The sequence below is a fragment of the Protopterus annectens genome, chromosome 6.part0 (assembly GCF_019279795.1).
Source record: "Protopterus annectens isolate FY-2018-M chromosome 6.part0, PAN1.0, whole genome shotgun sequence".
NCBI classification, from domain to species: domain Eukaryota; kingdom Metazoa; phylum Chordata; order Ceratodontiformes; family Protopteridae; genus Protopterus; species Protopterus annectens.
In genome coordinates this window covers 376,910,751-376,938,376 of record NC_056737.1, presented here as the reverse complement: position 1 = coordinate 376,938,376, position 27,626 = coordinate 376,910,751, and the positions used below count along the sequence as shown (strand labels likewise).

At 42.8% G+C, this 27,626-nt stretch overlaps 1 protein-coding gene across 2 annotated transcripts in view; it reads left to right on the top strand.

Moving 5' to 3' along the window:
* BAZ1A (bromodomain adjacent to zinc finger domain 1A) overlaps nt 1-27,626 on the top strand; it is a 3,222,221-nt gene that overhangs the window by 421,598 nt on the left and 2,772,997 nt on the right. For both annotated transcript variants that reach the window (XM_044074116.1, XM_044074115.1), the window contains exon 4: nt 24,750-24,848. In XM_044074116.1, coding sequence (XP_043930051.1) covers nt 24,750-24,848 — 99 coding nt within the window. The remainder of the gene's footprint in view (nt 1-24,749; nt 24,849-27,626) is intronic.

Genomic DNA, 27,626 nt, shown 5'->3' with positions numbered 1-27,626 from the left:
TCTGCTAAAAGGGTCTCATAATTATAAGTCCTAGTGTCTTTTTTCCCCCCTTTCTGGCTTTCTGTAAGGACATGACATCTGTTAGAACTGTTAATTTATGCCCAAGATGTTTTACTGAATATGTTTGAATCAGCCCATCCACCTTCCTCCATTTTTTAACTTTCAAAATAAGGGAGAAACAACTCATTATATGTAAACAGGCAATCAAGATTTTACTTGGGCAGGACCAAACAGATTAGAAAATCTGACCAACTGTGTATTTAAGAGTAAAAAAAAATCTCCGTGTCCAAACGGATGATTTCCAGATGTATTTTTCTTACTATTTCTTTGTTATTCTTTCCATAGCAAATCCTCCAAGGGCCTGGTTAAAAGTCCATTCCACGAGAACATGTCAGTTGAAAGGGCATTACTCCAAATCCATATTGGAGGCAACTACTTGATTTTCCATCCACACCATTACTAAGTATTACAAAATTGATGCCTTTTATACTACTAAGACTAGATTTGCTAGAGCCATGTTTCAGTGATTACTGGACCCTAGCACTGTTTCTATTATCCTCCTCATGTCTTCCAAAAAGGCTGTGGGAAACATTGCATTTTTCGGCATTATTGTAACGGTGGTTAAATGGTTAACATAGTTATGTAAGAAATGACAGTAACAGAAGGTGGTAGACTTAGATCACTGTTGCAGTATATGCTCCTTCCTTCCCCTTTTTTCCCCCTTTCCTTTAGCCTCCTTATGCCTGTCCTTCCCATTTCTACTGTTTGTAGCTAACCTGAGTAACTTTTGACAAGAAAGTTATGAGGATTTTCATGCAGTCCTCTTGCTTGGGTCCAAGGTAGAATGTATGGCACATGAGGAAGGAGCGTCTTGGCTTTGGCATGGTGCCTGTATGTACAGTGTCTTTGACAGAAAAATCCCATTACTGCACAGTGATGTATTGGAACGTCTACTGTGTAAGTTCTCACAGACTTGTACTTTCGTAAGTGTTTGTTGACCTGTGAGTAGATCTTCCATAGCTGATTTTAATTCTGCCTGCCTTTCTCTCCAGTTTCCGCTGTGTTGTCTGTGATTTGTGTGCATGTATACTTGTGCATTACTTGTTAGTGGAACAATTTACTGTTCATTTATTAATATTTAAATATTACATTTATTTACTTTATTGGCTGAATTAGTTCAAATAGACCTGTCCTCTTTTCATGCAACACCTGCAGTGCTGCTCACACTGCATTTTTTTTTAAATACTATTAAGACTGTAGTCTTGATTAAATTTACAGTTGGTAAAAAAAAAAAAAAAGGATATCAGAGAAATTCCTCTCTTTTCATTCAAAAAAGACTGCTGATATGGAGTAGAAGCTGCTGTAGAGCACACACGTTTTACAGGTGCTATTCATGGGAAGTGTAGGTGTGTTTGTGTGTGTGCATGCGCATGTGTACATTTTTTTTCCTACGATCAGTACTAATGATGGGCCCCGTTAAAGATGGAAATTATAATTTCATGATTGTTTGGTAAATGAGATGTCTCAGTTACTTTTCAACCCTAGTTGTCTATTGTCAGACTTGCAAGTATTACAGCTTAATGTTATGCCTGTTCTTTGGTCCCATGCACCCAGTAATATGTGGTTGGAGGAGTTAAAGGTTTTGGTTTAATTGAAGTACAGAAGCAAGGTTGACGAGAGGTATATGGCAGCAATTTCAAGAAGGACCTTTTCTTGCCTCAGCTGATGTCAGAAATTACTGAAAAAGTTAACAATTGTCTTTTTTGTGGTAAACAAATACCTCATAAGGATTTCCACTCTTACTGCCTCCCTTGCCTGGGCCCAGACCGCTACGTCTCGGCCTGTGTAGCCTGTGCTCGCTTCAACAAGCGCACTCTCAGGCGCCGGGCGGAGTTCGCTGAAGATTTTTTCGGCGATAATTTTGCTTACACCATGCCGTCAGATCTTCCGACATCGCAAACTCCCAAAAAGAGTAAAGACCGGGACCGACATCCTCGGCCCGCGTCTACCACCGACTCCACGCCAAAACCTAGCGCGAGTGCTCCGGTTCCCTCTGAGACGGTCTCTCCACCGCTCCAAACCGAAGACACCGCATTACCGACGACTCCGATTCCAGACATTACTCCGCCAGTTATAGATTTTCCTCCGGATACCGAAACAGAGGAAATGCCCGAGACCATTGCTGTAGACAAGGTCACTCCTGCACGTGGAGCTGCCAGGCCCCCTATGGCCATGTCTATTAAGGCCTACACTAGGGCTAAGGCAGCCAGCAAAACAAAACATATTACTTCTAAATCCTTACCTCAGCCGACTCCGGAGACACAAATTATGTCCATGGCTGCTGATTTAATTTCCATGATTAGAGGTTCACAGGCCCATCCTGAGAGAGCATCCCAGCCTCCTCCTGATAAAAGGCCCCAGGTTGAACCCTCTGACCCTACTCCTTCAGATAAAGATTCTGAGGGCTCTGTCCACTCTGATAGCCAGGAAGAACTCTTCCAGACCTATGAGGACTCGGATGCAGAAGACTCCATCCCTTCGGCCTCCCCTCCTGAGGATATTTCTTTTGGGGAAGTTCTGCACTCCATGAGGGAACATTTCAAGTGGCAAGGTCAGGAATATTCTGATTCTAGGAAACACCTTAGGACTTTCCTTAAGAAGCCTCAGCACAGGCCCTTAGCTATTCCTCCTGTACTTGATGTTCTGGATGATTTGTATTCTGACTCTAGTGTTACCCCTGATTCTCTTCCTCCTGCTCCAGCCAAGCCAGACAGGTATTACAGGGTCACAGAAACTCATTCCCATTTATTCAGGGCCCATACTGCTGATTTGGAAACTATTTCACAGGGGCCTAAAGGAGTTTCAGCCTCCACCTCAAAAAATCCTTTGCCCTCCAACAGGGAAGCTAGGCCATTAGAGAGATGGGGCAAAAAGGTTTACACATCCACTACCTTATCTATGAGAGCTTTAAATTGCCTTTTTCATATGTTACAATATCAGGATTATCTCTTAGAAGAATTACAAAAAACATTAGCTTCTCCTGATCCTTTAGACAGGAAGACTTTGCAGGAAGCTGTACATAACACTCAGCAAGTAAGTAATCACTTCCTGCAGTGTGGATATGATGCACTGGAAGCTTCATGTAGGGCAGCTATGACAGGGGCAGTGATTCGTAGACATGCTTGGTTAAAAGATCAACCTCTACCAGATCATGTAAAAGCAAAACTTCTGGATGCACCTTTGGAAAAGAACAAGCTTTTTGGTGCAAATGCTAAGTATGTGTTAAAGACCATCGAAGAAAAAGCAAAATCAGTTCAGACTGTGAAAGATTTCCTCCAGGTTCAACCCCCCAGATTCAGTAGGAACTGGCCTTCAAAGAACTGGTCCTTTCCTAATCCAGAAAAGTTTCAAAGGAGTAAGAACAGACGTGGCCGAGGAAGAGGCCAATACAGAGGCCCTTACAGGGGACGACAATGGCAGCCAGGAAACCAAAGAAGTGACGCAGGGGTTTCACCTGCCCCACAACCACAAACTCAATGACTTTCCTCTACTACCGCCTACCAGGGAACAACTAGAAGCTCCCTTGGGTGGGAAATTATCTCTGTTTGCAGAAAACTGGCACAGACTGACAAAGGACAAATGGATTTTGGACATTATAGACCGAGGGTACAGGTTTCATTTTCATACCTTACCAAGAAAACAAGGCATGCCAAACCTACCACAAAATCAGAGGGCAGAGGCTATCAAGCAAATCACTCTGCTGACTCGAATGAAAGCAATAGAAAGAGTTCCACAACAAGAACAAGACCAGGGGTTTTACTCAAGACTGTTCCTTGTTCCAAGAAAGGAATCTCAGTGGAGACCAATACTGGACTTGTCTGCATTAAACACCTTTCTCATAGTACCAAAGTTCAAAATGCTGACTCTACAGCAACTCCTTCCCATGCTGGGCAAGGAGTCGTGGCTGATTACTCTGGACCTCAAGGAGGCATACCTGCATGTCCCTATCAGACACAGCTGCAGAAGATGCCTCAGATTTCTTGCAGGACCAGAGCATTATCAATTCTCAGCATTGCCATTTGGCTTATCTACTGCGCCCAGAGTATTTACAAAATGCCTGGCTTCAGTAATTGCTCATTGCAGGCTCCAGGGTATACAAATTTACCCATCTGGACGACTGCCTCATACAAGCGGACGACAAATTGATGTTAACAAAAAACCTGGAATATGTCATACGATTACTTCAAGCTCTGGGATACACAGTCAACTTCCAAAAGTCAAGACTGCAGCCATCCCAGCAAATAATCTACTTAGGAGCCAAACTAGACACAGCCTCTCAGATGGCTTACCTGACAGAGGACAAGCAAGAGAAGTTAACTCATTACTTCAAAGGTTTAGCAAAACTCACCCAGATGACTGCAAGGAGATTCCTACAGGCCCTGGGTTACATGGCATCCTGCATTCTACTGGTTCCATTAGCAAAACTACACATGAGAAAGCTTCAATGGTACCTAAAAAGCATTTGGTCTCAACACAGCAACAACTTGGAGACAATCATACCACTCATTCCATGCCTACAAAAGGAATTCCTGTGGTGGGCCTCGGTGAGCCAGGAAAACACAGGTATTTCATTCAAAAAACCACAGATAACACAGACCATGACTACAGACGCCTCAGACCTTGGATGGGGGGCGCACATGGAAGGCAGGTGTGTACAAGGACAGTGGTCTCCAAAGGAAACACATCTGCATATAAACCAAAAGGAAATGCTGGCAGTAATGCATGCCATCGAGGCCTTTCAACACCAACTCCAGCAAAGCCATTTAATGATACGGACAGACAACACCACTGTGATGTGGTACATAAACAAGCAGGGGGGCACCCACTCTTACCCCCTTTGCAGACTGACAATGCAGCTTTGGGAGAAATCACTGAGCCTAAACATCCAGTTACAATCCGAGTTTGTTCCAGGAAAAGACAATGTGCTGGCGGACAGCCTAAGCAGGAATTTCACAGATCCACACGAGTGGAGGTTACATCCGAAGGCCTTCAGACAACTCACTTCGACATGGGGCAAGCCAGAAGTGGACCTATTTGCCTCTCACCTCAACCATCTTCTACCAAAATTTTGCACAAGGACATACCATCCAAAAGCTTGGAAAATAGATGCCCTCTCATTCAACTGGAACTCCCTAGCAATCTATGCATTCCCACCTCTGCCACTGATGACCTCAATATTACTAAAGATCAAAGCCGAGAAGCCCAAGGGAATCATAATAGCTCCGGACTGGCCAAGACAACACTGGTACCCACTACTACGGAGCATATGTCACACCAGGAGGTGGGCCCTCCCCCAGTGGCCTCTACTTTTGACTCAACACAATTTCGAAACACTGCATCCAAATCTTCAGACACTGCAGCTAACAGCCTGGGAGATCCCATAAATAACTTCAGCTTATCTCTCTCCAAGGAAGTTCAGCAGATACTAACAGAGGCTCGAAGACCATCCACCAGAAAGGTTTACTTAGCAAAGTGGAAAAGATTCAGCAATTGGAATACCAGCAAGGGACATGATGCATCATTGTTGAACATCCCACTCATCTTGGAATATTTGGCAGATATGTTAAAGAACGGCCTCTCATATTCTTCCATAAAGATACATGCATCTGCTATTTCAGCTAGATACAACACTGATCCTCCTGTTTTTTCTCACCCCTTACTAAGACAATTCCTCAGGGGAATCAAGAACATTAAGCTGCCAAGAAAGGCCCCAGTGCCAGCCTGGGACCTCAATTTTGTCTTAGAAAAACTGACTCTACCTCCATTTGAGCCAGCAGCTTCAGTTGACTTGCAATTTCTCTCATGGAAGACAGCTTTCCTGTTGGCAGTTACCTCAGCAAGAAGGGTTTCGGAGCTACAGGCCCTAATGGCAATACCACCCTTTATTATTTTTCATAGAGACAGGGTTTCATTAAGGACCAACCCTACTTTTATGCCAAAGGTGGTATCTAGGGTTTCTTTAAATCAAGCCATTCATCTGCCTGCTTTCTTCCCCAATCCTAAGAATAAGGGGGAAAGACTGTTGCATACCTTGGACATTCACAGACAACTTTGATACTACCTGGACAGAACCAAGGCCAGTAGGAAGTCTGACCAACTTTTTGTAGCTTACGCCCCTGCAGTCCAAGGAAAAGTAATTTCAAAACAGACTATTTCTAAATGGATTGGACATTGCATCAGATTCTGTTATTCCTTTCATGGAAAGACTGTTCCAGCCAATGTCAGACCACATTCCACCAGAGCTACAGCCACCTCTACAGCATTCTTAAGAGGGGTGCCTACCAAGGACATTCTAGAAGCTGCTACATGGAGCTCCGTGCATACATTCTCCAAACACTACAATCTCCCGCTATACTCCAGATCCAGAGCAGGCTTTGCTTAGGCAGTCCTGCAGGGTTTAATTGCCACACCATCTCTTTCCTAGAGCATTCCTCCTCCCCCAGCTAAGCTATGGTATTCTACCCACATGTTATGACTGCAGTTGCATTCTTGAAGGACCTAGTACAGTTTTGTACCTACCATAAATGTAGATGTCCGATAGACATGCAACTGCAGTCGGATTTTCCCTCCCTCCATACCCCTCTATGCCTAGGGTCCACTCCTATCCCTGTTACTCTTAGCTGGGGATATCTGTTATGGTGTATTTGTTTTATTGCTCATTTATTTGTTGGGAATCCTGTTTTTGTCTTCCAATTTGACTACAGCCTTCCTTGGAGGGCACCTGGCATCTGGGGCAAGAAACACTGAAGAAAATGGCGTCGGCTGATGCTTATGTACTCCAGCCGCTCTGACGTCGGAGAGAAATGCAACATCAGCTGACGTTGGACCCAGACTTTGGAATCCGGCCGACCGAGGGCTGCCCGAGGCAGGACAACCCACATGTTATGACTGCAGTTGCATGTCTATCGGACATCTACATTTATGGTAGGTACAAAACTGTACTTTACCCCTGCTCAATAGACAGCAGTATTTTCTTAGTAGCAATCAAGGGCATGACTACCTTGAGCTAGTCTGACTGCCTTAAAGCTGTTTTGCTGGTTTCCCTGCCCTGTAGACTTTTCAGAGGGACCTGTGCCTAGCCTAGAGAGTCAGAAAGGGTCTGGCCCTGTGCAGTCTTCACATCCACATAGCTAACACACTAAACTCCTGCTGAATAGATCTAAAATCTCACGGCAGTATAAATAGGACCTGATGACATATGTCACAGAGAATGCCGTTTTAGAATAGTTTTCCCTTGGATATAAAGGTTAGTAGTTCCCTCACCCTTTAAAGGACAACAGTGGAATTCTCTTATTAAATGCTCAAGTTCTGTCTTTTTTTCTCCCTATTTACTGTCCCTTCTATGAATAAACAACAATACAGCATTTAAAATAATTGTAATCCAACTGTTTCTCTCCACTAGAACAATACCTTATTGTACTGTGTTGGTTTCACTTTCAAAAAAACTTTTGTCCCTCCCTGAAAGTCTCCAATTCACTGATGTCATTGAGGCCACTGGATACAGGTATTTTTGTGGTCATTTCCCTCCCCATACTGACATCACCACTACCGTCCTAAAAACCCACCAGTGCTGTGAGTGCCTGGTCCTTCCCCTATCCATACAAAAAGTAAAGGCTAGAACAAGGAAACAGTAGGAGATGTTCATCGTGTTACCCTGCTGCAGTCATCACACTTACGTTGGGGAAACTTTTCTTCCCTCAGACCGATGTCAGAAAAAGTTAACAATTGTATTTCTTGTGGGAAGCAAATACCTCATAAGGATTTTCATTCTTATTGCATACCTTGCCTAGGCCCAGACCACGACGTCACTTCTTGTCGGTTTTGTGCTAGCTTTAATAAGCATACTATTAAAAGACGCTTTGATTTGGCACAACACTAGTTAGGTAGGAAATTTGATCTGCAGTCCATAGGCCTTGAATGCATTGTCCTGCCATGTGTGCCCCCCAGGCGTAGTCTGAAGCATGTGTTGTGATAGTCTGCCTGGCTGGGGGAAAGGTGAAAGGCTGACCCTTGTTGGTGACATGCCTGTGACCACCATAGAAATTCCTGTTGTAGGCAGGGAATGACAGATCATTGTGTCCAAGCTGTGGCTGTGTTGAGACCATACGCTTTTTAGGTACCACTGTAATTTCCTCATATGCCGCTTTGCAAATGGTATTATTAGTATGCAAGATGCCATGAAGCCCAAAGCCTGCAGAATTTTTCTTGCAGTTAATTGGGTCTTTGTTGCCATTGTCTTGAAATATTGAGTCAGTTGTAGTTGCTTGTCTGGCGTAAGATGAGCCTTTTGGGCCGTTGTATTCAAGCTGGCACCCAGGAATGTAATTTTTTGTGAGGGTACTAGTTTTGACTTCTTTTCGTTTACTGTGTACCCCAGGCAGTTTAGTATATGCTTTACAAAGGCCAGATGATTTAAGAGAATGTCTTTGCTTTCTGCTTGGATGAGGCAGTCGTCCAGGTATGGATATATTTGAATTCCTCTTTGTCTGCAGTATGCAATTACTGGTGCCAGGCATTTTGTGAAAACTCTGGGCGCAGTAGATAAGCCAAAGGGCAGTGCAGAGAATTGGTAATGGGTTGAACCTGCAATGAAACAGAGGTATCTTCTGCAACTTTGTCTGATAGAGACATGCAGGTATGCCTCCTTGAGGTCCAACGTTACTAGCCATGCTCCCTTGCCCAACATGGGAAGTAGCTGCTGTAGTGTTAGCATCTTGAATTTGGGTACTTGTAAGTAAGTGTTTAGAATTGAAAGGTCCAGAATTGGTCTCCAAGCATTTTCCTTTTTGGGCACTAGAAAGAGTCTTGAGTAAAATCCTTGGCCTTGCTCTCAAGTAGGTACCAGTTGAATGGCTCTCATGTCCATGAGAGCTGTAATTTGCTTTTGTGCCTCTGCCCATTGATTTTGTGGCAGGTTTGGCATTCCTCTTTTCATTGGCAAGGTGTGAAAGTGGAATCTGTATCCTCGTAATATTATGTCTAGGACCCATTTGTCCTTTGTGACTATCCGCCAGTTGTCTGTAAAAAGTGCGAGTTTTCCCCCCAAGGGGGCTGCCAAGAGAGTATTGCTTGGCCAGATGAGGTGCAAGTCATCGAGTGTGCCTTCTGGTGGATTGAGACCTGTCTTCTCCTCCCTTCTGTGTTGTAGTGCCCCATTGGCGAGGTTTATACTGGGCTTGTGGTTGTCCTCTGCCTCTTGGACGTCTGTATTTACCCCTCTGCGGTCTGTCAGTGGCTGGAAAGGACCAATTTTTTGTTTGCCAGTTTCTGCTGAAGCGAGGGGGTTGTACTTGTAGGAAATCTTTGACTGTCTGCATAGATTTTGCCTTATCTTCCATTTTCTTTAAAACTTCTTCTGCTTTAACTCCAAAAAGAACATCCTGCTGTAAGGGAGCATTTAGTAGCTTTGCTTTAACGTGATCAGGCAGAGTTTGTTCTTTTAACCAAGCATGCCTACGTATAAGACCCAGTGACAGCTGCTCTGCAGGAGGCCTCCAAAGAATCAAACCCACAATGTAAGGTATGTTTGCCCACCTGCTCAGTGGTGTGCAACAGATCCTGTACTACTTTCAATTCAGATTGTTGAGGGAGAGTGGTTATTCTTTGCTTTAACTGAGAGATTAGAAATTGCTGTTACTTGAGCATATGAAATTGACAGTTCAGTGCCCTCATAGCTAGTGGGGCTGAGCTGTAAACCTTTTTCCCCCACCTGTCTAGTGCTCTGGAATCCCTCTCAGAAGGTACTGGGTTTTTAACCATAGAAGCTTTAGCCCCCTTGGGACCCTGGGAGATAGTCTCTGGGTCAGCTACTGGGCTTTTGTAAAGAAATTTGTGGGAATCAGGCACTCTGTAGTATCTGTCAGGCTTAGCCGGAGCAGGAGGTAGAGAGTCTGGGTTGAAACTGGATTCTAAATAGACATCATCCACAATGTCCAAAACTGGTGGGATGGCAAGTAGTCTGTGTTGGGGGAGTAAAAGAAACTCTGAGCCTTTTCTTTGAATCAGAGTAGTCTTGACCTTCCCAGTGAAAATGTTCCCTCATAGTGTGTAAAGTTTCCCCAAAGGAGTAGTCTTCAGGAGGAGAAGCTGAGGGAATAGAGTCTTCCGCATCATAATCTTCATAAGGAGAGAAGGAATAGTCTTGGTCCTTAGAGGAGTCTGAAGAAATGGACATTTGCTCAGAGGAAGCAAAATCTTCCTCTTGTCTAGGCCTTTTGTCAGGAGGGGCCTGTGAGCCCCTGATTAAAGAAATCAAATCTTCAGCCATTTTGAGCATCTGTTTCTTAGGCATAGGGCCTTGAACAGGAGACTGAAGTGCAGTCCTTTTAGTTTTCGGAGTCTTCAACTTAGAAAACATTTTAATGGTGAGAGTCGTCTGTCTGAAAACGCCTTCAGAAACTGATGGCGTTTCTGTAGCACCGATGTCTTTTGAAGTAAAGTCGTCGGAAGGGCCTGAAGTAAAAGGCTGCTTCGGCCTGGTACATTCCGTCAAAATTTCCGTAGCGGTTTCGGGTTCCAGATCTGCGGTAGTCAGGGGCTGCGTCGGAGCCTCACTGAGGATCGGAGACCGGATCAGCCGAGGCCTCGGAATCTGGCTTAGGCCTGGGCTGCCTGTCCTTATCCCTGTGTTTTTTGTGCACGCCGATAGTCTGTTGCTCCGACGACATGTTGTAGTTAAATTTCCTACCAAAGTAGTGTCCTGCGAAATCAAAGCGTCTTTTAATAGTACGCTTATTAAACCTAGCACAAAACCGACAAGTGACGTTGTGGTCTGGGCCTAGGCAAGGTATGCAATAAGAATGAAAATCCTTATGAGTTATTTGTTTCCCACAAGAAATACAATTTTTAACTTTTTCTGACATCGGTCTGAGGCAAGAAAAGTTTCCCCAATGTTAGTGTGATGACTGCAACAGGGTGAACACTCGAACATCTACATTTATGGTAGGTACAAAACTGTACTTTAAGTCTCCTGCTGTGAGCTGTCAATCACAGTAGGTAACAGCTTAAATTACCCTTAGCACTTTGACAGCTAGGGAAGTTAGGTGTGAAAGGGGATGGGAGATGAGTTAAAGTAGTACAAATTCAGGCTTCACAAAAGACCACAGTTTAGCCATTCTAAAAAGAAACAGCAGTAAAAAGCAATTTGAAAGTCTGATGTCCTTCATGGATGCATCTGCAGTCATAACAAGTGGGTTGTCCTGTCGTCAGGCAGCCCTGCAGTCGGCCGGATTCCAAAGTCCGGGTCCGGCTTCGGCTGATGTCGCACTCCACCCGACGTCATCTCTGTTGGTCTTCGGGTATAAAAGCATCAGCCGACGCCATTTTCCTCAGTCTTTCTTGCCGCGTGGCCAAGCAGAAGCTGTTCGTGCGGTCGGTCGGATCCAGAGATTACTTCTACCGAATACTACTTAAGACTTCTAAAGCTAAGTACCCGTTGGGACTCTTTCTTGCCTCAGCCGATGTCAGAAAAAGTTAACAATTGTTTAACCTGTGGGAAACAAATACCTCATAAAGATTTCCACTCTTACTGTCTGCCTTGTTTAGGCCCAGCCCACGACGTAGCAGCCTGTTCGGCCTGTGCTTTTCAACCGACGAACGCTTAGGCCGGTCGGAATTTGCAGAACAGTTTTTCGGTTCTGATTTTGCGTACATTATGCCGCCGGATCCTCCGACTACCCCAAAAACGCAAAGATAAAGACCGACACTCGCGGTCCGCGGTTTCGCCGAAACCACGGTAAAGCAAACGAGTGTCTCGGTTTCGGCGAAACCGAGAAAACTGCTCAAAGTACAGCTGAACCTATTCTACAACTGAGGCCCCTGCTACAACTCTTGAATCGACCTCAGAAATTTTACCCACTACGGTGGTTGACTTATCAGACACCATCCCTTGGATGTCTCTACCCCAGCACGTGGTGCTGCTAGGCCTCCAGCTGCCATGTCCATTAAGGCCTTCGCCAGGGCTAAAGCAGCCAAGACTACTAAAACAGTGCCTGTTAAACCCCCATCCAGGCCCTCTTCTAGTTCTCAAATGCTTTCTTTGGCAGAAGTTTTAATTTCTTTAATTAGAGTATCTCAATCTCACCCAGACAGGGCCTCTCAGCCCCAGAGAAGAGACCTAGGGCAGAGCCCCTGAGCCAGTGTCTTCTGATGATTCTGCTGATGAATCAGACATAACTGACCAGCCTGAGGCTCCCTTCTCCAATTTTGAAGATTCTGATGCTGAAGAATCCATTCCAGCTGCTTCCCCACCAGAAGAATTCTCCTTTGGGGAAACCTTGCATGCCATGCAGAGCAGTTCCAATGGCAGCAACAGGATTTTGGAGACTCCAGAAAAAGACTTAGGACCTTTCTGCACCTCCCACAGCACAGGCCCTTAGCTATACCTCCTGTTCTCCCTGTGGTGGATGATGCTTTCAATGATGTTTGCTCCGCTCCAGATTCTTTACCCCAGCCCCTGCCAAACCAGACAGATTTTACAGGGTGCCAGATACTCATCACCACCTTTACAAGGCCCCACTTGCAGACCCAGAAACTATATCCCAGGGTCCCAAGGCAGTAGCGACCACAGCTAAAACCCTATTCCTTCTGAAAGGGAAGCAAGGTCACTAGACAGATGGGGTAAAAGGTCTACACTTCAGCTACTCTATCAGCTAGAGCTTTAAACTGTCAGTTTCACATGATACAACACCAATAGTTTATGCTTGATCCGTAAACTAAAAGACTAACCACTGATGAATCTCTTGATAAGAAATATGTATTAGAGATGGTAAATAACATACAACAGGTTAGCAACCATTCCTTAAAATGTGGCTATGATGCACTGGAGGCTTCATTTAGATCAGCCATGACAGGCACAGTGATAAGAAGGCATGCATGGCTAAAGGAACAAGCTTTACCGGATCATGTTAAAGCTAAGTTGCTAGATGCTCCTATGGACAAGACAAGTTTGTTTGGTACACCTGCCCAGCAGGTTATGAAGAAAATGGAAGAAAATGCAAAATCTGTTCAAACTGTTAAAGATTTCTTGCAGGTTCAACCCCAAGGTTTAGCAGGAACTGGCCTGCCAAAAATTGGTCCTTTCCTGACTCCACAAAATTTCAAAGGGGCAGGAATAGACGCTCCAGAGGCAGAAACCAATCCAGAGGAGGTGCCTACAGAGGACGACAGTGGCAAGGCAACAACAGAGGCACAGACACAGCCACTGCCACTACATCAGCACAACCACAGTGACTTATTCCTAATTCCGCCTACCAGGGAACAAATAGCAGCTCCTCTAGGCGGAAAGTTAACCTTATTTTCAAAGAACTGGCACTACATAACAAAAGACAAGTGGATTTTACAAACCATAGATCAAGGTTACCGGTTTCACTTCCACACTTTACCAGTCAAAAGAGGAATGCCAAATCTACCTCCAAATCAAAAAACAGAGGCTCTACGCCAGATAACGGAGTTAGCAAACATGAGAGCTGTGGAAAGAGTGCCAACAGCAGAACAAGGAAAGGCGTTCTACTCCAGACTATTCCTAGTTCCAAGAAAGGAAAAAGTTGGAGACCAATTCTCGACCTGTCCACCTTAAATACATATATCATTGTCCCAAAATTCAAAATGCTGACCCTACAGCAACTTCTTCCCATGCTGGGCAAGGAGTCTTGGCTGGTAACTCTAGATCTCAAGGAGGCATACCTGCACGTCCCCATTGACCAATCTGCAGAAGATACCTCAGATTTCTTGCAGGATCAGAGCACTATCAATTCTCAGCATTGCCCTTTGGCTTATCTACTGCCCAGAGTATTCACAAAATGCCTGGCATCAGTAATCGCCCATTGCAGACTACAGGGAATTCAAATTTACCCATACCTGGACGACTGCCTGCTACAAGGGACAACAAAAGCAAGCTGACAACAGATTTACAAAGGGTCATTTACTTGCTACAAGGACTGGGATACACAGTCAATTTACAAAAGTCAAGGCTGATACCATCCCAAACAAGGACATTCTTGGGCTGAATTGGACACAGTACAACAAATGGCATTCCTGACTACAGAAAAACAAAAGAACTTCCTCTTTACTTCTTGGCACTAACAAAACTGAACAAGTTAACAGCAAGAAAAGTTCTGCAGGCCTTGGGCTTCATGGCATCATGCATAATCTTGGTCCCATTTGCCAGACTTCATATGAGGAAACTACAGTGGTACCTAAAGAATTTATGGTCCCAACACAGACACAGTCTAGAAACAGAAATCCCACTAATTCCATGCTTAAAACAGGAGTTCCTATGGTGGGCTCAGGCATGCCAGTCAAACCCAGGCCTACCCTTTCGCAGATGTCAACCAAGCCAGACCATCACAACAGACGCTTCAGACCTAGGATGGGGGGCCCACATGCTGGACAAATGCGCAAGGATTGTGGACACAGGATCAACTTCACCTGCACATCAATCTAAAAGAAATGCTGGCAGTAAAACTGGCAATTTAAAAGTTCAAACCATTTCTCAAAGAGGGCCAGTTGATGATAAGGACAGACAACACCACAGTCATGTGGTACATCAACAAACAGGGAGGCACTCATTCATACCCCCTATGCAGAATGACCTTGGAGCTGTGGACCCTGGCACTCAGCTACAACATTCAGTTACAGGCAATATTTGTACCGGGGAAAGACAATACTCTAGCAGACATATTAAGCAGAACCACTTCGGATACCCACGAATGGAAGCTGCACCCGGACATCTTCAAGACCATCTCAAGAAATGGGGAATGCCACAGATAGACCTATTCGCATCACCTCTCAATCACCAGCTCAAAAATTCTGCACAAGGACATTCCACCCACTAGCATGGAAAGTGGACTCACTCTCCTTCAACTGGAAAGGCCTAACAGCATATGCATTCCCACCTCTTCCTTTGATACACAAGGTACTACTAAAAATCAAGGAAGAACGTCCAAGGATAATCCTGATAGCTCCAAACTGGCCAAGACAACACTGGTACCCACTACTGAAGACCATGTCTCGAACAATATGTGGCCAATACCCTGATGCCTTTGATGTTAACTCAGAACAACTACAGCATCATACATCCAAACCTAAAAACGCTGCAACTGACTGCATGGAACATCACATAGCAGCAGCTAATCCAGAACTTTCCCAAAGAGTTAAAGACATTATTCTTGAAGCAGACCTTCAACAAGAAGGAACTATGCTGGAAAATGGAAAAGGTTTGTCATTTGGAGTACGGAAAGAGGAAAAGATGTGTCAAACATAGATATGCCTAACATTCTGGAGTATCTGGCGAACTTCTTCATTCAGGCCTCTCCTACTCCTCCATCAAGATACATGCATCAGCTATTTCAGCAGAATACAGCTTTGATCCACCTGTTTTTCGCACCCTTTGCTCAGGCAGTTCCTCAGAGGAATCAAGAATGTAAAACCTCCAAGGAAACCACCATTACCAGCTTGGGATTTAAACTTTGTGCTAGAAAAGTTGACACTATCACCCTTTGAACCAGCAGCAACAGCAGACCTACAACACCTGTCATGGAAAACTGCTTTCCTACTGGCAATTACTTCAGCAAGGAGGGTTTCAGAACTACAGGCCTTAATGGCAGTGCAACCCTTCCTAATCTTCCACCAAGATAGTGTCCATGAGGACTAATCCTACATTTATGCCCAAGGTGGTATCCAGAGTGTCTTTAAACCAGGCAATCCACCTACCTACCTTCTTTCCCAACCCACAAAACAGAGGGAAAGAATACTGCATACCTTGGATGTACATAGACAGCTACGCTTACTACTTGGACAGAACAAAAATAGCAGAAAGACTGACCAACTTTTGTAGCCTATGCAACAGGAAGGGAAGGAAAAGCTATTTCCAAACAGACAATCTCCAAATGGATAGGAAATTGCATACGATACTGTTACTCCTTCCATGGAAAACCAATTCCACAGAACATAAGACCTCATTCTACAAGGGCAACAGCCACTACCACAGCCTTCTTACGAGGAGTGGCAACCAAAGACATTATTGAGGCGGCTACTTGGACCTCCGTGCATACATTTGCCAAGCATTATAATTTGCCTCTATATTCCAGATCCCGAGCAGGGTTTGCCACTGCCGTACTGCAAGGGATCCTAAACACACCATAATCCACTTTTATCCTCCTCCCTAGTTGGCTATGGTATTCTACCCACTTGTTATGACTGCAGATGCATCCATGAAGGACATAGTACAGTTTTGTACCTACCATAAATGTAGATGTCCGAACTGGATAGCATCTGCAGTCAGGATTACCCTCCCTCCTTCCCCTCTGTGGTACTCCTAGGGTGTTTACCCTCCTAATAGCTAGCTGTTGGGGAGTCTTTATGGTGTATTTGTTTGTATATATGTACATATATGCTTATTGTTGTGTTTACCTCTATCTATTTGGAAACATTGGCATCTATCCAAATTTTTAGCCTGCAAGAGGGCTACTGGCATCTGGGGCAAGAAACACTGAGGAAAATGGCGTCGGCTGATGCTTTTATACCCGAAGACCAACAGAGATGACGTCGGGTGGAGTGCGACATCAGCCGAAGCCGGACCCGGACTTTGGAATCCGGCCGACTGCAGGGCTGCCTGACGACAGGACAACCCACTTGTTATGACTGCAGATGCTATCCAGTTCGGACATCTACATTTATGGTAGGTACAAAACTGTACTTTCTGTGGCATTTGCACTGTGTGTTTTAAGTAGTTATTGAACGGCATTTAATGTTACTTAAAACTGACGGAAAGACAGCAGTGTATGCATGTGAAATCAGTGCAGTGGCAGGAGCTTTAGGAAGAAAGAAGCCTGCGTAATGTAATTCTTTTACAGGTAAGCACTGAATTGGGGATATCTAGAGGCAGACTAAAACAATCAGAATTACTTTCAAGATTCCAGACCTCTGTTTACCGACATAATGTTGAATGCTAAATGGTTGAAACTGAATTGGTTGAACACACTATATTAAATGGTCAAAATGTTGAAATAAAATTAGTCAACACACAATGTTGAAATTATCGAATTTGCCCATTTCTGTACTACAGTGCGATCTCTGAGTTGATATATTTAAGTAGGGGGGGGCGTAGCCCCCCTGCAAAATTGTAGGGATGATGTCATTGTTTTCTCAATTAAATGATTGTAGACATTTTGATAAGTCAATGTTTTGGGTTGAGGTGTTATTTTTCAACCAAATGACTATTAGACATTATGAAATTCAACATTATGTCGGTAAACCCCCAGACCTCATGTGGTCAGACTCTGAAATTAAATATAAAAATATTTAAAAACCTGTAAATAGTCCCAGAGTGGTGTTAAAATGTAGGAAGCACCAAGCCATGATGAAATAAACATGCTTTTTTTATTCTGTGGGTGTGGTTTTCCTTTAAGTGCAACCCGGAAGACTGGAGGGACAGTTGTAGGTATGGCTCTGGTCTGGTCCCTCAAGCTCTTATTGATAGGGGATGTAACTAGGTCCATATAATTCATTCTGCTGGGGATGCGGTATGAATTAATGTCTTGGTAAATTCAATATGGGATTATATATAGCCCTTGCCTGCTGCATAGTTTATTATTGCCATTAACTAATCTGCACAGGTAACTGATATGTTTGCAGTTAAAAGCATTTTGTAGAGTCTCATTGCTCCTTTATCTGTTTAAAAACTTTCATTTTGTGGCTTTCTGTAGTGCTTATTATTGTCTGTAGGCTAATAGCTTTAGTATTGTCCCCACCCTCCCTGTCGGTGTCTTGCTGTTATAGTTGGCGGCTTTGCAGTTGCCCGCCCCTACTGTAAATCTGATTCTAGTGTCATTAGCTCATTCTGCCTAATACAGAGAGAACATTTGATAAGGCCTTTTGTTTATCATTTTTCCCTTTCAAAAAATTAAAAAAAAAAATTTGCCTGAATCTCCTTGTGTTCTGACTGTGCTTCTCAAACATTTTGGAAATATAGAGTACGTTTTAGAGCATTTATTATAACTGTAATTGCCTTAATATTGCTACAACTCAAGTGCTCTAGGTTGCACTGCATTTGAAGTGTTTGTGTGTTTTAGCTGCTTCTCTCTCTCTCTCTCTCTATATATATATATATATATATATATATATATAGATATATATAGATATATATATATATAGATATATATATAGATATATATATATATATATATATATATATATATATATATATAGAGAGAGAGAGATATAGACGTCTCTGTATATGTAGACTAGCTACTTATTCTGCTGTATTACTGCCTCTTAAATCGTTTTTCAATTGTGCACTTGCCTTGCTTCATTTAAAAAGTTTTAAATTGCTAAATTTGTAGAGTTTTAATTGCATTTACTGTTTAGGACTACACACTCAAGTATTAGCCTTTTCTGTGTTTATTTACTGTATTATTGCATTGTTTAGCCGGTTTCAACAAAAAAAAAATACTATCTTGTTTGCTCGTTTCCCGCCTTTCCTAGCCAGTCCATATCCCAGGCTTTGCTTGTCTCAGGACTTTATTTTCTGTGTTCAGAGCTATCCAGACCTTGCTGTGGTAGAGGGAAGTGCTACTGCTTACCAGTGGGACTGCTGAGCATTGTACTGCCTATCTAACGCTAGAGGAGTGGTTTCCAGCTCTGAAACGGCTCTGAAATTGTAATTTTATTAGCCTTTTTGGGCTGATTTCTATCCCATTCAACTTTCTGGCCTAAAAACGTGTGTGTTTGCACATTTTTCACATCGTGCAACACTGTGAGGCTACAGTTAAACTATTTCAGGTGCCAGAAAGTCTGCTCTTCAAATTTTCCCTTAGAACTAGCTGGCTTCTCAGTAGTAGCACTAAAATCTGAACCCCTGTGACTAGTACTTGCTCTAGAACCTGCAGGAAAGCACTAGGAAGCCTGAAACTGATACAAGCACTCAGCTCTCCTTGTCAATAAGGAGAAATTAATCATAGGCACTAAACAGCCTATAATTGCAAAGTACCTTGCAAAGGTAAGGGAAAACAGCTCTTAAACTTGACAAAAAAGCACCTAAACAGGCATATCCAAGGGGTCAGCTTCTGGTGATTTCTCCTGTCCACCTGGTGAATCTGGGTATACTTGGGCAATGCGCAACTGCCTCATGTACACAGACAATCCTCTCCTACCACCCAACACTACAACCTGTGAGATATGCACTTACATAGCCAAACTGGAAGCAAAGCTCTCTCCGGCCAAGATTGTGCTATAGACAGTCAAGAGGAGAAGGTTTACGCCTGCATTACGCCTCAAGCAACTCATAGCCCTTCACAACCCACACCATCAACACCCACACATAGCAACACTAAACCCACATATGTGGAGGCCCTTAACATTAACTTGCTCATGCAACAAGGACCTCCGAAGCTGAAACGCAAACAAACACCAGTCGCAACCAAAGTGACACACAGCTCACAACACCAGTGTGCCACCCAACAACAGCCCCTAAGGCAAGACAATGTACCCGACACTTGAGTCATAGGTGACTCTATAGTCAGGCACACTGATGTCCCACTCACCAGGCTGAACAAGGAGAAAATTAGTCTGCTGCCTGTCTGTTGCCAGGATCTGCCACATAACGCATGCACTCAAGTCACTCCACAACAAGCACAAATACAACTCTGTCATTGTCCATGCTGGAGTGAATGACTTGAGACATACCTCCCTGGACTACATGAAAAGAGACATGGAAGAGCTCTTGGATCATGTGACCCAGGCAAGTATGACCCTAGCCCTGAGTAGCATCCTGCCTTCGCCCAGAATGATACCACAGTATAAGGAAAAAATGATTGACTTCAACAATTGGCTAAGCTTCTGGTGTCATTCAAAGGGGATCCAGTATTTGTCTGCCTGGGAAGACATGATCGACAAACCACGATGCTTTGCCGGAGATGGTCTGCACCTGTCACCCCTGGGATTCTGGTTACTGACTAAAGCTCTTGACACCCCTATAGTGCCTTTTTTAGGCAAGGTTCAAAGGATAAAACCACCACCGTAACAGATACAAGCATGCAAAATCTGAAGGTAATGCTACTCAATGCTAGAGGTCTTAACCTCAAAATGCACTCTCTCGAGGCACTCCTAAAAATGGAGAACATAGATATCTGTGCAGTAACTGAGACCTGGTTCAAGGCAACAGAGAGCACCCCTGTAATACCAGGCTACAATTCTTACCACACTTTTCGGCTACAAAACTAAGACCGAAACACTAAAGTGGAGAAGTGTCCATATTCACCAAGGATATTCACACCTCCAGGCTAGTTGCCCAACACAATGCATCTGAAATTCTCCAGGTGCAACTAACACTAGGTAAGACTGCAATCCAAATTGTAGCTTGCTACAGATCCCCCACCATGCCCCAAGATTGTCACTACACCTTTCTAAATATACTGGAAAATATTAAGATACAACCAAACACCCTAATGCTGGGTGATTTCAACAACCCTGCCATTAACTGGGAAAACTACTCTGGTACCAACTCCTTTTCCCAGCGGTTCTTTGAATTCATAAATTCCAATGCCCTGGATCAATTAATCCATTGTCCCACCAGGGGCTCCAATATCCTAGACCTGGTCATTACCAACATGGGAGATAGATGCTCCACACCAGTGGTCACCCCCTCATTGGTCCGGTCTGACCATAAGCAAATCACCCTTGACATCCACATCCCACCCCCCAGTAAGGAAACCTTAAAAAGTCTCCAAAGCCAACTTCATGCTACTGAAGTCAGAAGTGACAAACTTCACAACACCCACGCAGACAGGATCTGGAAGTTCGACTGTAGAATCCAACACTAGTGCACTGTATGAGCACATCCACTCGTTCATGAATCGTGCCATCCCAAATAGAACCAAGATGATCTTCTCCAAAAAAAAAGGAAGCCAATCTGGTGGTCCCCTGCTATAAACAGACTATACAACAGAAGGAAGAAACTGTGTTGCAGAAATGAGGAAAATCCTAGGATGCAAAAAACTCCCGCACCAGCCTCAGTAAGAAGCTGAGATCCCTCATAAAATCCTCAAAAGCTAGTTATGAAAATAAAATTGCCAAAGATTCCAAAGACAACCACAAGGCATTCTATAGTTATGTCAAGAATCTAAATGGCAATGCTCAGATCTGCTCTGAGCAACAACATAATGGCATTAAATATACTGATCCCAAGGATATTGCCAATATCCTGGCAGATGGATTTAGTGCCAACTTCACCTCCCTCTCACCCTCTAAAGGGCCCATCTGAATACCAAAAGATTGCCAAATTGAGATAATCACGGCCACACAGGTAGAAACCGCACTCTCCAAAGCTAAGAATACACCATCCACGGGACCAGATGACATCCCAGGCTGTGTACTACATGAACTGCAAAATGAACTGGCACCTCACCTAAGTGTCATGTGTAATCATAGCTTCACCTCAGGCTTTATGCCCACTGAGTGGCGCACAGCTACAATTTATCCCGCTCCACAAGGGAGGATCCGCCTTGGATCTTGGGAGCTACCGTCCCATCTGTCTGACAAGCCTGATCTGCAAGGGCACGGAACGCATTATCATGGAACATATAAACAAAGACATTGGAAAATTCAAACACTGGACCCCACCCAGTTTGGGTTTAAGGGCCAATCTTGTCTCCTGAATATGATTGAATTCTTCGAATCAGTCTCCAGAGCTGTGGACGAGGGTAAGGTGGTCCACACAGCCTATCTGGACCTCGGCAAGGCCTTCGACACCACCCCCCACTCTGGAATCATAGATAAACTTATTAAGCTGGGCATAAATCCCTATGTCACTCGATGGGTTGCCAACTGGCTTACTGACAGAACTTAGACTGTAAAAGTAGCCGACTCCAGACAAGTGGAGTACCTCAGGGTTCAGTTCTGGGACCACTCTTGTTTGGCATCTGCTTCTCTGAAGTACAGGCCAACACTAAGGTACTCTGGCTAACAAAGTTCGCAGATGACTCCAAACTGGGAGCCATTATTGAATCCCCAAATGATGTAGATATTCTACAAAAGGGCCTTACAGAAACAGATGACTAGTGCCAGAGCCATGGACTCTAGCTTAATGCCAAGAAATGTATAGTTATCCCCTTTGGGAAAAAAACATGTACCCATGACTTACCACATAGTTGGCAGGACACTAGACATCGTAAGTGTGATGAGATACTTGGGGACACAGGTGGACAGTGGTCTCACTGTCGATTACTACATCACCACAACAGTCAGGAAATCCTATGTGGCACACCTAATCACTAAGGGCTTTACATCCCGAAAAAGGAGGTCATTGTCCCACTGTAGTCGTCCCTCATTAGACCCATTATAGAGTATAATGCCCCATTTGGTATGTACCTCACAAGACATCTGCAACAGCTGGAAAGGCTACAGAAATACCTCACTAAAAGAATCACAGGCCTAAAGCCGATAACCATATGCTGACCGTCTTAAAAAAAAAAAAAAAAAAAAAAAAAAAACAACTCCAGCTATACTCTGTGGCATATCGTCTACTCTGAGGCAATCTCTGCTTAACATACAAGGCCATGTCAAACCCTGAGCTGTTGGATATGCTCCACTTAAAGAAATCCCAATCCCTCAGAGCCACACGCTCCAGGGATCTAAACCTTGTCATCACAATGAACAAAACATGCTGGGGGATAGGTTCCTGACCCAGAGACTCCCCATACTCTGGAATAGACTGCCCATACATGTCAAGCAAAGCGCCTCATTGGCCCTCTTCAAAAGGAGCCTTGATGATTGGATGGGAGATAGGAAATTCACCCCGGGGATCATGTCAGTCGCCCTGCTGGACAGGGGTCTAGAGAAGTAAATATTGTGGGAAGAAATATCCAGGGAATTGTTATGGCTAGGCTTGCATAGGCCCTAGGGCCGATAGCCTAGTACCAACCTATGAACTACAAATTATCCATTAGATAAACAGCCTAGTATTAATTTAGGAAGGAGTACAAATGTATATCCAAAAATGTGTTTTGTGAAGAAACAAAAGGTATAAAAATTATTCAGTGCCCGTCTTTACTAAGCAGCACAATAAGTATCCCACATAGGTAGGAATATGAGAAATGTATCAAAGTAAGAAAAATCTGTTGCTGCTGTCCATTGATAAACTTTTAGTAACCGAATGCTCATTACTTGAATACAGTGTTTATCCCAGCTGCCTCATTACCTTTTTATGTAGTTACGCAACGTGCAAAGGCAGTGAGATTGTTTTAGAAAATGCAAACACTGCCGAACCAACTATTTTAAAGAAAAACTCCACTCTAGAACTAAAGTCTGTTTTTTTTTCACACTGTTTCCTGGCCTTTAACACCTCAAAATCACTAAGTGCTTTATTTGTAATTTTAACCCATTTTCCACAGCATGGCTACTGATGGGGCTTCATGTATCAACATGGTCTTGTTCTCCCTCAACCCTTTCTCATTCCCATAATGCTTTGTATGACTTATGCCAGACATAAGGAAGCAGTTTTGAATTCCCATGCCATTGGCATATAATGGGATTTGTGTGAGTCACTGCTATTTTCTTTACCGTCTGTAAAAGGACTGCTGCTTTTCAGTCTCTAATCACCCTCATATATGTTTAGCTCTTATCTGGTTTTACACTATACTTAAGTTATCCAGTTGCAGTCAGAAAAGTAACTAAATCGCAGGCCTTTGTTCAGGGTTTTCTTGTGTAGTCTAAGAGGAGTTGATTCTGCAATGGTGTCTCAGTGCAGTGACTGTTTTAACACCTCTGCAGTAGTGTGAGGGGATGGAACTCTCCGTTGTCTAATGTTAAAATAGGTCAGGAAACAATAGTGGCAGTTATTTATTTATTTAATTTTAGGGTGGAGTTTTCCTTTAATACCAAAATTGCAAGCTTTTTCGTAGAGTTAAGTGCCGTTGTCCATACTGCAAAATATATCCGACTAAATCAGAACTAGGAAACGCATCACATATTAGTCAGTAAATATTTTTACATAGCTTATGTGATTAACTATTTATAATATATTTTAAAGCTATAGGTTTACTTAATTCAAATGTGCACTTCATTAAAAGGTTCATGAGAACACCTAGCCAAACATAATTCATTTAAAACAAATCACATTAATACTAAAACAAAATTGGTAAACAATTTAATTCATTTAAATCATTTTTAATGTATAAAATGTTAATATAAACTGTAGAAACCTTGTATTTTTGGTATTAAAATGTAGGTGGTTCAGCAGTGTTTTTATTTTTCATCTATCTCCCTTTCACTGCCTTTGCACGTTACGTAATTTAGTTCTTAATCTGGGTTTAACGTGCTTTCGCCTGCTTCAGTGGTTTCTCATGCAGCTGATTTATCTATAAGCACTACTGCTAAAGTTCATTTCTGCTGTAAGCCAACATTGCTTACTGATAAATGTTTTACTGCTGTTGTGCTTTACAGTCATTTGTTTACTGCTGTTTTGCTTTACAGTCATGTTTTGTAAAGTAGTTTTAATATATGCACTTGCTGTCAAACTACCCTTCAAGTAGTGCATGCTGGCTTCCTTTGAGATCATTTAAATGTAATTAATTTAAAGTTTAATCCTGTTTTGTGCGCATTTCCCTGCCATGAGATAACCAGTAGTAGTATCACATTTGCAATTTTGAAATTGATGACTAATCTTCATAACACAGACTACTTTGGGTTTTTAGGAAAATGAGACCTGTAATTGCTGCATCTCAGTTTAAATACAAGGTAAAACCTACCAAAGAAGGACTTGAACCAATAGTTGTGCAAGCCTGTCAATTAAGGTAAGTAGAGTTTCATGTTGAGCAGTTTTTTTGCAAGTCATGTTGGTTCTGAAGGAGACTGGGGATGGTGAATTCATTTGACTACTGGAGTAAAGGAAATTGTGTATAAAATGAAATTTAAATGGCAGTGACAGCTTTCTTTTTTGGTTTTAGTTAGTAATTTTACTCAACTGTACTGTAGTGTGAATAAAGCTAGTAGGAGTTGACTGCATTATGGAGCAAAAATGATTGAACAGAAAGTCTACTGAGAAAAGCCATACGAGTTTGGAAACTGCGTAACTGAGGTCACTGGTAATGAATAAGCCTTAGGACAGTCTGGATGCTTTGTCAAAATTAATGGACCAAGGGAAGCACAGCTACTTTTGTAGTTCAGATGGTTCAATTTTTGCTAAAAGCAGAAATTGTTTGTTATTGATTGGCCATTCATACTGTGGTGAAGACAATGTATGTGAGGTCTTCACTGGTTCCAGGAGGAACTTTGCAATAGACTGAGTTGAAGGTGGTGCTGTATGTGTACTGTTCTGAGGGATAGTCTATCAAGTGGCGCATAATAAAACAGCAACATAAATTACGTGTTTATTTTTTTCCTTTTAGAGGAGAACAGCACAGTATTTTAGATTTTTTGAAGGTGGTTTCCTTTTAGAAGCTATTTGAACATTTCTCATTCACAAGAATATTAAGTAAATAATGTTAACACACTGTGTTCATGCCTTTTAAATGCACTGATGACAAAATCTCAGTCTGAAAAAGTTCTGTTGATTCTTTAACAAGAAACCTCTTATTACATTAGCATTTATGACATGGGCATATATAAATGAAAACAAACCATATTCACACAATCCCAGTTGCAAGACTTTTACATCACAAACCATATTTACATAATCCTAGTTGCAAACATTATACGTTGCGTATCTACCCAATCATTGTCAGTCAAACATTACATAACTCCTTCATATCCTGCCTTCTTTTAAACCTCATTTCTGCCCTGAATGTGTTGATCCCACAATTCCCGTTTTCCTATGTAATTAACTCCTACTCTTTTCTAAAGATCCCAATGTACGGTTGTTTAATCTGTTACTATATTGACAGCTTCTAGTTGAGTTGGTTAAGGCTTTGATTTCCATTGTCTAGTAATTGCTTTTTGGGCAGCCGCCATAATTAGACTCTGGAAGGCGTTACCATGTCTAGGCAATTTGATTCTGTGTTATACCTAAGAAAAAAACGTTTCCCGATTTACACCGATTTGCTCACCCCACCATCTCTGATAGAGTTGTCTGCAGGGAATCTTTAAAGTCTACCAATTCATTGCACTCCCAGAAAATATGTTCCCTTTTACCTCTTTTCTTCCCACTTCACACCTCCAACAGTTGCTTCCTACCTGAGGAAATATTCTCTGGAATCTACTTTGAGCATAAAAATATCTGTGTAAACATTTCCAAGCAAAAATACCAAATCTTCTAAATTTTGTTGCATATTTGGGAGGGAGACTAAAATGTATCCCCCCATTGTTTCTTGGTGAATTGCCTATCCAGTCTCTCTTCCTAATCCTTTCTAAACCCCTCTGCTTCTTACAGTTATCCTGCAGTATTTTATATGCCCTACTAATTATTCATTTTTCAACAGCAGCTTCTGTTCTGCATTCTACTAAAAACTCTACCAGTGTTGGTGTTTCGTTTAGGGCCCCCTTTTTCTTTCTCTTTGTCTATAGCCAGATTTTGGACCTTGATAAGGGAATGCAATCTCTTAACCTGTAGTATGAATAAAATCTCAGCATCTTCCTATTGTATTACATTTCCCTGTCTAGTTATTTACTTCCAATACATTGATTCCTTTGCTAGTTTTCTCAAATAAATTCCAACCCCCTATTGTCTGTATCCGTAATTGCAGCCACCCCTATCCGATGAATCTCCTTTCTCCATTCCCGTGTTGGCTTAGTTGTCAGAATAAGTTATGCCACTTATGAGTATAATATGCAGTATGTTTGTTATTCTGCTTAAAGGCCTGCATCCAAAATCCCAGTCTCTCCTTGTTTCTTGAGCTTCCCTGTTTCATCATCAGTTTCCACTTTCAATTGTATGTTTCTGCTTGGGCTGTGTGTAGGAGCCTTAACTGCGTAGCTCTGAAGTAACCCTTCAAATCAGGTAATCCCAATCTGCTTTGTTCTATTGGAAGAACACACTTATCTCACTTGACTCTTGCTGTCTTCCCCTCCCAGAAAAAAAATAATTCATCTTTATTAACTGCTATCCACAACTTCTGTAGTTGATAAAAATGTCTGACCTGTGTTGGTTTGTCTCTTTCGGCTTTTCCCGGTTAGGGGTTGCCACAGCGGAACTCCGGTCCGCTAATGATTGGCAGTAGATTTTGACATGCTGGCTTGCCGGGCCTAACGCACAACCTTCATTGAAGGAATGCCCATTCACGCATGTCACCACACAGAAGACGCTGTAACTGAGAATCTAACAGGCAACGTCTAACTGTGAGGCGACAACGCTACCGCAGCACCACCGCCACAGTAAAAGGACTAAAAACATTTTAACTGCATGTATCTTGCTATCCATATCCATATAACAGAGCTTCCAATTTCTCAGTTTTTGTACTATCTTTTGTTTAGCCTCTCCTCACATTGTTTTTAATCCATATGCCTAAATACTACATTTTATCATGTCCCCATAAATCTGGATTTTGCTGAACCAATTTGTGTGTGGGTACATAATGTAAGCTATTGCCTTTGTTTTAGCTTCATTAATTCTGCATCCAGAAAAGATATGGTCATTT